The 12115-nt window shown below is 47.7% G+C and overlaps 1 protein-coding gene across 1 annotated transcript; it reads right to left on the reverse strand.

The window, feature by feature from the left end:
• Nucleotides 1-718: 718 nt before the first annotated feature.
• KRT5 (keratin 5) lies at nt 719-6419 on the reverse strand. Its single transcript, XM_049783410.1, has 9 exons — nt 5868-6419; nt 5128-5342; nt 4361-4421; nt 4157-4252; nt 3051-3215; nt 2554-2679; nt 2124-2344; nt 1424-1458; nt 719-993 (listed from the first exon to the last, which is right to left on the reverse strand). Exons 1-9 carry the CDS (start codon nt 6417-6419, stop codon nt 719-721), a joined length of 1746 nt encoding a protein of 581 aa, XP_049639367.1.
• Between the last annotated feature and the right edge of the window lie 5696 nt (nt 6420-12115).

Consider the following 12115-nt stretch of genomic DNA (forward strand, 5'->3'; position numbering starts at 1 on the left):
CTGGACCACCCAGGGGAACCAGTATCCCTTCAAGGTCATCTCATTCTCCATGTGAAAGATCAAAGAAATCAGTCACAATTGGTCAAATTCATCTTTGCGGAGTCTTTATTTATTTATTTATTTATTTATTTATTTTGGTTTTGGGGTCATAGCCAGCTATGCTCAGGAAATTACTCCTGGCTCTAAGCTCAGAAATCACTCCTGGCAGGCTCAGGGGATCATATGGGATGCCGGGATTCAAACTACTGTCCTTCTGCATGCAAGGCAAACACCTTACCTCTATGCTATCTCTCCAGCCCCTCTCTGTAGAGTCTTAAGGATGAGTGTATATTCCCATAAAGCAATTCTGGACAAGAGTTTATATTATAAAAGCATTTTATTGAACACACTCTGGAGGTAGTGAGAATGAGAACAAATTTTAGGAGTGGGTTGGGGACTTGGATGATTTAGATATAGAAAACTTTGAATACTTCTATCTTGACACACCATGCTCTAGAAATCTGACATCTGATTTCAAGCAGAACATATAATTGTGAGATGGGATACATGAGACTGGGGAATTAGGCTCCTCTGGAAACAAAAGATTGTGTGGCACTGTCATAGGCTTGGTCTGACTACACTCCAGGAAAACAGAAAACTTGTAGCCTCTTAAGAGAGGCTGTCACTATGGATCAGCTGGCTGCCCATGGAAGTGGGGACTTGCAGTGGCTCTTACATATTAGCTCTTGAAGCTCTTCCGGGAGGAAGACGTGGTGGAGACAAATTTGACGCTGGAGCTGCTGCCTCCACCGCTGCCAAAACCCATGCCCATGCCTCGGCCGCTACTTGCACTAAAGCCAGAGCCTCCGCCACTTAGCCCACCTGATAGACCAATACCCCCACTGCTGCTGTAGTAGCCACTGCCACCACTACCACCAAGGCTACTTCCAAAGCCTCCTCCGAAGCTGCTGCTGCCACCACCGTAGCCAGAGGAAACGCTGTTTGTGACGACAGCTGCAAAGGAAGGGATGAGATTTTGGTGAGACCAATTGCCAGATTCATCTACACATCAACTAATTTAATTTTCTTCTGAGACCTAGTCCCCTTTATAGGTTTCTGAATAAGGCTAGATTATCTAGTGCAAGATCCTAACAGGAAATGGATGAATAAAGTAGGCATAGCAGACTACTAAGAACTTGAGGATAGGGACAATGCAGGGGCATAGGGATGAGATGGGTAAGAAATGAGACCTGTCCTATAAGGAAGAGTAAGACATGACTCACTCTGCTTCATGTCTCAACCTGTGTTCTCCCCCCTCCACTCCCTGCTTCTCGCTAAGTGTATCAAATAACCAGATAATGGAATCTAAGAAAGCAGGATTTGAGTTGGCACAAAAGACCTCCTCCACTATCCTTACTGTTAATATTTATTCAAAGTTACTTACAGATGTTGACTGGCCCAACTCCTTCTCCACTCAGTCTGAAAAGGGAAAACACAAAAGTTATAACTCCCTCAAAGGCAGCATTAATCTGCAAACATAACTCTCATCATCATGTTTAGAGCTAATTTATAGTTTGAAATCAAAACCAGTATGCATACCTGGCTGCTTAAAATAGAGGAAAAATCACTCTCTGGAGGGACTTCCCAAAGAGGACATGATATAGATAAAGGTTAGCTAAGAAAATGACCTCTTAAAGGTTACTACTTCCTCTATATGAAAAAGATGACTAAGAGTCTAAGTACAGACTAAGAGTCTGTAGGAAATATGAAGATGTAGAAAGCTGTTTCATAAGATGGAGTAGTTTGAAAATCCAAAGGCAAATGAGTTTAATTAAGCTGGAATAACCATGAAAGTCTTCTTGAAGGAAGAGGTACTTGAAAAATGGAGGTCAGGTTGCTTAGTTGTTTGAAGAGAGTGGGCAACCAAGAGTGTAATGGGGGTAACAAGTTCAAAAATGTGAGTAAAAACACAGTATAATCTCCTTTATGTGCCAGGTGTCAAGCAGAAAGATTGATGATGGATATTACCGTGCACAAGGCAGGGTCATCTGTATGTGGCTTTGCATATTGTAATAAGGAGGAAGCACCACTTTCTTAACTTGGGAGCCATCCTAGGCTATTACTGTCTGCTGTTCATTGCTTACCTGCACTCCTCGCCCTCCAGCAGCTTCCTGTAGGTGGCAATTTCCACATCCAGGGCCAGTTTAGTGTTCATAAGTTCCTGGTACTCGCGTAGCAGCCGAGCCATGTCCTGCTTAGCCTTCTGCAGGGCATCCTCCAGCTCAGCCAGCTTGTTCCTGGCATCCTTGATGGCCAGTTCCCCACGCTGCTCAGCATCAGCAATGGCATTCTGTAGGTTGGCACACTACAAAGGGAAAAGAAGGAAGAGTAGATGGCTGCGGCATAATCTGTGATTTCTGGAAGCAGCCTGGATAGTATTACTGATCCTTGTGGCTAATAGATTTTGAGTGTTGGGACTTTTACCAGTTGTAAATGTAAATGTGTATAAGGAAAAAAGTCGGACAAAATAGTTCTCCCTCTCCCCTTCTTTGCCTTCTTTCAACCTCAGCCTACCTGCTTCTTAACATTGTCGATCTCGGCTCTCAGCCTCTGGATCATCCGGTTCATCTCAGAGATCTCATGCTTGGTGTTGCGGAGGTCATCGCCATGCCGGCCTGCAGTCTGCTGCAACTCCTCATACTGGTGCCATCAGAAAAGAGAAAAGGTTTCAGTTATGTGGGCTTGGAAAACACATTCCCCAAGTTTACAGGCAGGAATGATTCTGAGGGTGCAAGGGGCATGGTTGTCTGGAGCCTGTAACTTTCTTCAGAAGACCTTGCTTTAGGTATTCTGCTCAGTGTCTTTGTTTTCCTCGAGATATGGGGCTGAGGTTTAGAAATACAGTCTCTTATGGTTTTTGAGATTATGTGGCCAAATCCATGGATTGACTATGCCTAGAACTCCTTCCAAGTGGCTTCAGCAACTTTCAGAGGGCTTATATTTTGTGGTAACCTACGATCCTAGACATGTGTTATTCCCCTCACCCAATATACATTGCCCACAGTGCCCACCTTGGTCTGATACCAGGACTCAGCTTCCGTTCGGCTGCGATTGGCGATGTCCTCATACTGGGCCTTGACTTCAGCAATGATGCTGTCCAGGTCCAGGGAGCGGTTGTTGTCCATGGACAGGACCACAGATGTATCTGAGACGTGCGTCTGTATCTGGGACAGCTCCTATGGGGCCACTGGAAGTCAGTCATCTGCTTCTGGGTTACTTAATAACACATTTACTCAAATCCTCCATTCACTGTGGCATGTTGGCATGTAAGCTTAGGGAAAGTAAAGGACTACCCAGTATCTGGAGGGATAGTTCAATAGTTTGAGCATGTGCTCTGCATGCAGGAGGCCTGGGTTCAATCCCTGGCAAGCAAGGTCCTTTGAGTACTATCATGAGTGACACCTGAGCACAGAGCCAAGAGCAGTCCACAAACATTGCCAAGCCAAACAAACTAATAAACAAAAACAAATGACTAGTCAGGACTATAGATTGGTGGTAAAGTGCATGCCTACATGAATGAGAAGTGATTTGATTCCCAATACTGCCAAAAATAAATGTGATAACTATTGGCATCAGAAATATAAGTGAAAGACTTATCAATTGATAATCATAATTGAGTTGATTTAACAATAATTTTTTTACTAATTCTGAACCTCCAAGAAACTTATACCTTGAAATACCTCAGAATTAAGTCTTTTGGGGTCATCACTAATTCTCTTTTTTTTTTTAAATAATATCTTTACTTAAGAACCATTGTCACCACTTATTCTCAAGAAATCTAATTTGCTTTCTTGTGGTGCTGGGAGAGCATAGAGGGTGTGGTTCCCCTAGAAAAAGGCTAAACTCTGCCTTTAAGGACTCATAAGAAACCTTATACCCTCCTGTACATAAGGAGCAGAAAGATTGGTGGAAAGATCTTTTGACTAAAATTTGATTTTCAAAAAAGAGGATTGACTTTTTCAGCACAAAGGGGCAGTAACATGGGAGGAATGGGAAATATGTGCCCAGTGAAAGTCAAGTAATGCTGGTGTGTCTCACCCACCCGAAGACCATACTGCCTACAGGTGGAGAGCCCTGCATCCATCTCTCTGGGCCTTGAGTGGGGGCCAATTCTTACCGCCTCGAAGAACATCTTCATGAAGTTGATCTCATCCATCAGAGTGTCCACCCTGGCCTCCAGCTCCACCTTGTTCATGAAGGCAGCATCCACATCCTGGAGGAAAAGGGATGTTGGTTCTGTGCCCAATTCTACCCAGACTTAAAAGAGAGACATTTAAAGTAAACATAGCCCCAGGATGTCAATTCTTTCCGACTCACACACCTTCTTCATCATCACAAATTCATTCTCGGCTGTGGTGCGTTTGTTAATTTCATCTTCATATCTGGAGACAAAAGAGATAGGAGATGCTTCTCAGAGATGATGGTCAAGGAAATCTGAGCCAGGAGGCTCTGATACTTCACTTATTTCCAGTCAGGAAGAGATCTCTCATGCTAGCCAACCAACAGGAAGAGGAACATCAAAAGTGTAACCCTTGGGCAAGGTTCTTTCCTACTGGGACCATTATTTCTGTCACTGCCGACTGATAACCTAGTAAGTACAGCTGAACCCTAATTGTTTTAAGAATACTCCTGTACATAAACTGTGTTGTTTTCTCTCAGCTCTACATGTAATCCATTCCTCTAGCTCATGGGGTGTGGAGAGGGGCTTCCTCAAACTTTCAAAATAAAAGCCCAAACAAAAGCCTAGCAGCCCAGCTATTGGTTGATAAGGACTACAAAACTAAACAGCCAATCAGGATTCTGTCATTCAGTTTTCTGCCTTTCAGAGAAGTGCTCAAAAACCCTGTGCTGCATGTTAGGGAGATGATACCATACAAGGGTGCATGAGCAAAAGTTTCACCTAGTTGGACCAGAGTGAGAGTGTTGCTCTGACCACTGCCAAGTACCTTGCAGAGGAGGCTGGAACTTTCTGAATAGGGACCTGGGTTTCAGCATTAGGTGTGCCTGAAAGTTTTGCACTTCTGCACTTTGACTATGAGGGACATCTGGGGCCAGAAGGCATTATATCCTGTCATCACCCCAACTCACTTGTTCTTGAAGTCCTCCACCAGGTCCTGCATGTTCCTGAGCTCAGAGTCCAAGCGGCCTCTCTCCCCATGAATGCTGTCCAGCTGTCTCCTGAGGTTGTTGATGTATTGCTCAAACAGGGGCTCCAGATTCTGCCTCACGGTCTTGGTGCCCTGCTCCTGGAGCAGGGTCCATTTGGTGTCCAGAACTTTGTTCTGCTGTTCCAGGAAGCGCACCTGGAGGACAGAGATTGAAGATGGAGAAATGTAAATTTTATCTTTCAGTTGAGTTGGTTCTCACACCTCCCAGCTCCTCACCTCCCACCCACTCCCACCTTTCCTAGACAAAGCCTGGCCTTGAATGCAGAGAAAGGAGGGCCAGAATTAGGCTTTCAGGGGAGCCAAGACTGGCCAGGATTCTGACCACATAACATAGCTGACCAGTGGTGGCCAGTGCTGCCCCCCATGACCTCATCTAATTGCTAGACTGTTTACTCACTATGTGAAGCACAGATTTGCCTCTTTGCCCAACACACCCTTAACGAGCCCTGGTGGGTCCTCTTTGAAAGGGGACCCTCCCAGACTTCCAAGATGCCTGTGTAATTAAGAAATCAGGCACAAACCCAGGCCTTAGCAGTAAATGCAAGCAAGGAGCTGCAAACTAAAGAGGGGTTGCACAAAGTCAGAGCCTCTCCCCCACATCCCACATTCCTGGGCATTGCTCCAGACCTAGGCGCCTTTGTACCCAGCAGCCCAGCTCACCTTGTCGATGAAGGAGGCAAACTTGTTGTTGAGGCTCTTGATCTGTTCGCGCTCCTCGGTGCGCACACGCTGTATAGTGGGGTCGATTTGCAGGTTCAGAGGCGTCAAGAGGCTCTGGTTGATGGTGACCTCTTGGATGCCACCCGGGGGGCACACGGGGAAGCCAGAGCCCCCGAAGCCCCCTCCAAAGCCACCTACACCCCCGAGCCCCATGCTACCACCAGCTCCACCGCCAAAACCAAATCCGGCCCCCATGCCCCCTCCAAAGCCATAGCCGCCTCCGGCACCAGCGCCAAATCGGTTCCTGAAGCTGCCACCGCTAGTGCTCATGGAGATCCTCTTGGAGCCTCCCACATTGTAGAGACTTCGGCTGCCGTAGCCACCGGCTCCACCAGCACCACCAAGGCTGACCCTGCCAAAGCCGCCACCGCCACCCCCAGAGCGGGACACGGAGGTGAAACTGGTGCGGGACACCGATGGGGTGATGGCAGAAGCCGCGCTGAAGCTGCGGCTGCCCCCGCTGCGGTAGGACACGCTTGACTGGCGAGACATGACGGCTGGTCCGGTGGAGTGAGTGTGGGACCCGGGAAGGTGGGAAGGCACTGGAGAGAATAGAGCACGGCGAAAGGCAGAAAGAAGCTCTGCTCCTGGACACCACAACCCCCCTTTTATCCTCTCCACCTGGCTGGGCGGGAGCTAGGGGATGGTGAATGATTAAATGGGACGGGCATGCCTGGGGGGCAGCTGTGAGCTCAGCGTCACACCTGCAAAGGGGTGCGGGGTGCAAATGCTTTCTTCCTGGCAGCCCCTGCTCCGTTGTTCTGTTCGAAATAACCTTGCCTTGCAGCTCTGAAGTCTTGGCAGCAAGCAGGGCAGCAAAGACATCTCTTTAGTATGGGGACCCAGAAGGCTGGGACCAGCCCAGGAAAGCTGCCAGGGGGAGAGGGTCCCTTGAACCATGGCTTGTCGAATTTTCTGGAATCAGGGGTGCTGCCCACTATTCCACGCTGTGAACACTGAACTTGAAAAGGGCAAAGTGGGCTCCTGAACTTCCCATACCAGACTCAGGAGCTGGCTTATGCTTGGAAGACAAAAGCCCTTCCCATCTGAGGTCTCAGTGCCCTTTAGAGCTCCATCACTTTCCTAGTGGAAGCTCAATTATGCAGAGCCGCTACATCCACTCTCCTGCAAGGTCAGACCCAAAAGCATTGCCTCCCCCAACCCCACAGGAGAAGCTAAGGAGCCCCCCAACACCCAGCTCCTCCTCAGTCAGCATGCTGGCACCCTTGAGCCCTTTTCCTTGCTCTTTGGTCTGTGTGGGATGCTATGGGGTGGAAGCCATGTACTCTTTACTTCAATCCTGACTCTTGGGCTGACAGTCACGTCTCCTTTTGGGGGGGAGCTGCAGTCCCTGAACCCCTAGGTTTGTTTCGGCAAGCCCTCAGTTATTCCACCAGGGAAGAGGTGAGTCATTGTATCTGTTGATACAGGCTGGAGGCTGCTGCAAACACATACCTGCGGGAGCTCCTAATCTCATCAGGAACATGTTGAGTGTCTGCCGGCCTGTTATAACGGGGAGCTGGCCTGCTCCAAGCAGCGGGAACAGCTGTGCTTTCCTGAGATTCAGCCCAAAGGCTCTGTAGGGACAGGGGCATGGAAAATGGAATTCTGAGTCTAAGGTTGTTCTGCCAGTGAAAGTTTAGAGGTCCTGACAATTAACGCCTCAAACTTTAGAAGGGATCTCTCCCTTAAGACTTTTGCTTATCTGGGTGCCTTGGGGGTACTCATAGAAAGGGAGGGGGGTGAATAGGCTTTCGCTAGTGTCTGTTTTAAATCTCCTCATGTTGGCTATAGACCTAAGTGGGGTCACCTCTCTGCCTCCTCAAAAGAAAATTGTTTCAGGGGATCGGAGCTCTTGGGCCACAAAGAACTGTGAGGGACCCTGGTGAGGAAGAGCTGGAAGAAGGCTGGCATGGAGAAAGATGAAAACTTCAGAGCTGAGATCTACAGTCCCAAGAGCAAAGGCTCCAGGACCCGCCAGGCTCAGGAATCTCAAAGGAAAGCCTGTGGTTGCTACAAGGAAGTCAGAACTGTGGGAAACGGGCTCTGAGCCACAGTGGACCAGCCCCATGCTCTTGCTCCCTAGGGCTGTGAGAAAGTAGGTTTGGGGTGCTGCAGAATCCAGAAATCCCAACAGCACAGTTGATGGGACCAAACCTCTCAAAGTTTAATACAAATGTCTGGGGACTACTAGCTTGAGTGGCAGAGCCCCCATTAGAGAATCAAACACACACACACACACACACACACACACACACACACACACACACCAGGCCCTGGCTACAGTCTCTTATTCTTTCTGGGGCAACCTCGCCTCTGAGACACTGGGCCATTTTCTTCCTCCTTGCAGCTGGGGGTGGAGAGGCCCTAGTGGTTCAGGAATGTATCTGGTCACTCTAAAAATTTTTGGCAGGTGCCAAGTTCTCATGCACATGCCAGGGACTAAAGTTATGTGGGTGGCAGTGACTGTGGCAGGAGTGTCTGGGTGCCTCATTCAAGATATAAGCAACATTTTTTTCTGTCTAAACTTTGAGGGCTCCTCCCTCCCCCACTCCCACTTGCAGGTAGGAGGAGACCCCTTTAATAGGCCAGCTCTAAATAGGATGTGCAGGGGCCAAGCTTAGAGCTACCGCTGCTCCTAACTCCTATAGCAATAGGAGGGATTTTCTGGGTACCCATCCCAGAGGTAATTACCAAGGCTGCAGGATCCATAATAGAGTTTCCCTGGCATTTTCCCTTTCCCCCCATCTCCAGGCACAGAATGGCCCCTTACAAAAACTAAGCAGGGCTATGGCCTGTCATAGTGCCTGGCCCTGTCAAAGGGGAATGGCCAGCCTAAGCAGCACACATGCCATGGGCTGACCATGCAGGAGAAGTGAAACGTTTGGTAGAGAGAGACACATCCCTCCTCTGCATGCCACTCAGGATATAGGTCAGGTGTTCCTAGGGTGAAGATAGAAACTTAGGGCCCTAACCTTAACGGAAGATCCTGAAATAGACCCTAAAAAACAAGGCAGTTTCTAGGCTTGAGAAGACCATTCTGAATATGTGCTCTACCTCTCAGTAGCATCCTGGGCTCACTGTGGCCTTGCATACAGAGGGGCTTCCCTGCACTTTCTAAGGTGCAAAGATAGATAGAACATGACTCCTGGTATTCCTTCCCCAAACCTGTGAATAGATGGGGAAACCCTGTGAGCACCATGATATACCCAAGATCTACTCTGCCTCTGATAAGGGTGCTGCCGGGTGTCTTTTTCCGTTTAGCGTAAACACCATCCCATCCCCAAGGTATCGTGGATTCTTCCTCTGTTCCTCTCCCCCAACCAAATCCCAGGAACATAGATCTGCACCTTTCTCACTTGTAACCCCCACTCTGTTCCAGTCCCACCCTCCTTCAGAAGAGAGACACAGTTGTGGTGTCCATCACTTTGTAGGTCTCCATATTGTGTGCACTCAACACAAAAGAGGGGAGCAATAGTCGTGGAATGAGTCACCCCATTCCTTTGGTGGTGTTGGCAGCCCCATATGGGAGTGTCAAGAGCCAGATTCAGCAGGATGGGGAAGGGCAGGTGGAGGTGTGCGCAAGCCTTAAAAACTCTCCACAAAGCCCTAGCCTAGGGGAGGAAACAGAGGAAAATTCTGTCTCCACCCAAAACCGGTAGAAATCCTGCCCCCACCCCAACTCCTCAGAGTTTTGATCAGCTTTGATCTCTGCCGAATTCTCAAGATTGGAGAAGGTAGAGGCACTCTGACCCCTCATGGAATGAGTAGCCAGATACCCCATGTCAGTCCAACACTGTCATGGAGAAGTTTCAGGCTCCATTTCTAGTTATAGGTGTGGGGAGATCCCCGTAAAGGTCTCAACATTCTGCTGTAGGGCTCTAGGGCACCTCTGTTGATTGTTAACCCAAACTGAGGCAGGTGTGTTTTGACTCCTTAGAGTCGAATCTTCACATTCTAGGACTTTACACACATTGTGGGTCACAGCACAATCCCAGCTCCAAAGCTGGGAGCTCCTCTCTGAGCTCTGCTTTGGTCCTTATCCAACCTCCCTGTGGCTTCCCCCTTGAGGATGACCAGAAAAAAAGTCCTGTCACCCTGCAGGGTCTAGGAAATTGCTGATCAGGAAGGGTGGGGCAGACATGCAGGGGCTGTGGGGAACAGTGCTGGCCTCTCTTCCTCAGTCCAACAGGCAATTGGCAGTGTGGGCTGAGATTTGCACAAAAGCTTCAGTTCCCTCTAACAACAGGTCCCTGCAAGTCTGGGGAATGCTTTCCCCTCATTGGAAGGGTATTTTGCCAATGACATACCAAAGTCTTTGAAAAATCCCCTTGGTGAATTGAAACTATGGGTTAGAAATCACAAATACTTTAATTTATCAGAGGAAGTTTTTTTTTGTTTTGTTTTGTATTTAATTAAAAAATGAGAGCAAAAAAATGATATGTTTGCTTTCTCCTAGTGATTTGTTTTCATTTTAAGTAAGCCTTTAGTAGATGTCAGGCTTTAAGTGGTGAATATGCAAGAGCAGCATTTGCTGTTTGCATTCAGCATGGGTCTTGCTTGGGTCTTGCCTTTGAGTGTGTGTATGCCTGGTGCTGTGGGAACAAAAGGCCTCTTGAGCTAGGCAGGGAGGACCCATACCCTATCCTCTCTCCAAGGCAGGCAAGGAAGCTTTGCACAAACTTCCTTTGTTATTTTAGTCACACCTGTTGGTACTCAGAGGCAGATCCCATGTAGGGCTCAGAAGCTATCCCAGTTCTCTAAATTTATACAGTGCCAGACATTGGCCAGAGCCTTACATGTACAAAGCCTATGCTCCCATCCTTGCCACTATCCCCCACCACTCAGCTTTTATACTCTTAAGCTATCCCACAACTCAGCCTGGGGGCGTTCACTCAACCTCCCACCACTCCAGCCCCAGGACTGACATCCACTCTTTCCTGCCAAGAGGGGCTAACACTGAGTGGTCTATTTCTGTATCCCCATCTCTGTCTGGTCTTCATTTCTCTTTCTTTTCCCCAATCATAGTTTCCTTGTAAAACAAGAGGCAAAGACTTTAAAGTAGTCTCTTCCAAAAGGGAAAATGGGTCTGTCAATTGCTGGAGGGGATGCTGCTAAAAGTTTACACTTTCCATGATCCCCCAACAGCATAAGACATGATTTGGTTCATGCACCACTTTCCCAGCAGGTCAAGTGTGGTTCATATCTGTAGTCCATATCATGGCTCAACCTCAGTTTCCTCTTCTATTTCTCATCCCTTCCAACTATGGGGGTGAGTGGTTGGAAGGAACCTGCAGAATTCCGCAGCACATGAACATAAGCCACCAGTAGGAAAGGATAATGGATATTCCAGCCTGAGGCTTATTTGGCAATTTTGATCTTAATATCTTCATACTCTCAAAGGGATTAGACCAACTCCTTACATGAGGCTGCCAGAAAAGAAATTCACCTCTGAAAAGAAATTAACCCTATTTCTTCAAATGGAAGTAGTCTTATTTTCTTTGGAAAATACTGAGCCTATCTCTAGACCTCCATTGAGATGAATGGCTATGAAGTGGCTACTCCACCTGACATTGTGCTTTAAGATTAGGTATGGCTTGTGCTTGGAACCACTTCCATTATCCATCAGCTACAAGGCACTAGCATTTCTCTGTTTTCAGAAACCAAACATAAATACATATTATCTAAGGTCCAAATACCAAATACCAAATACAAATACCAAATCTGAACCCTGGTCCCAGATCTATCTGTTTCTAGGGATTGTTTTCAAGCAGCACACAGGCATCTCTCTCATAACCTCCATCTGCTGCCCACATGCAAAAACACCCTCAAATGAATATAGCACTTAAATGAGAACACTGCAAACTCACTTTTTCATAGGACTTCAATGGCATCACACCTTTTTAACTGGAATTCTTGCTCCAAAACCCCAACTTTAGCCATTTAGAAATTGATGGCCCCACTGGACCCTCCAACCCATTGGAGTGAGATAGAGCATCCTTACTCTCCTCCAAGTACTCTCCTCTTACCCATTAACTTGCTTAGGTGTCACATATGCCAAAGAGAGAACAAAAACTCCATTCATGCTGACCCTCCTTCTACCTGCCCCACCAGGCCCTTCTTCCCTTCCCAGTCACCAAGGAGTCCCAACTGGTTTCTGAGTCTGCCTCCAGGGCTTGTCCCACCCA

The sequence above is a fragment of the Suncus etruscus genome, chromosome 11 (genome assembly GCF_024139225.1).
Source record: "Suncus etruscus isolate mSunEtr1 chromosome 11, mSunEtr1.pri.cur, whole genome shotgun sequence".
Classification (NCBI taxonomy): Eukaryota; Metazoa; Chordata; class Mammalia; order Eulipotyphla; family Soricidae; genus Suncus; species Suncus etruscus.

What these genes read in the sequence shown, in the direction of transcription:
- KRT5 (XM_049783410.1), bottom strand. Translation starts at nt 6,419, where the DNA reads ATGTCTCGCCAGTCAAGCGTGTCCTACCGCAGCGGGGGCAGCCGCAGC. An exon ending in AATTTGTGATGATGAAGAAG is followed by an intron (nt 4,253 to 4,360) that starts GTGTGTGAGTCG and finishes CTTTTCCTCCAG; the next exon opens with GATGTGGATGCTGCCTTCAT. An exon ending in AGTTGGGCCAGTCAACATCT is followed by an intron (nt 994 to 1,423) that starts GTAAGTAACTTT and finishes CTTCCTTTGCAG; the next exon opens with CTGTCGTCACAAACAGCGTT.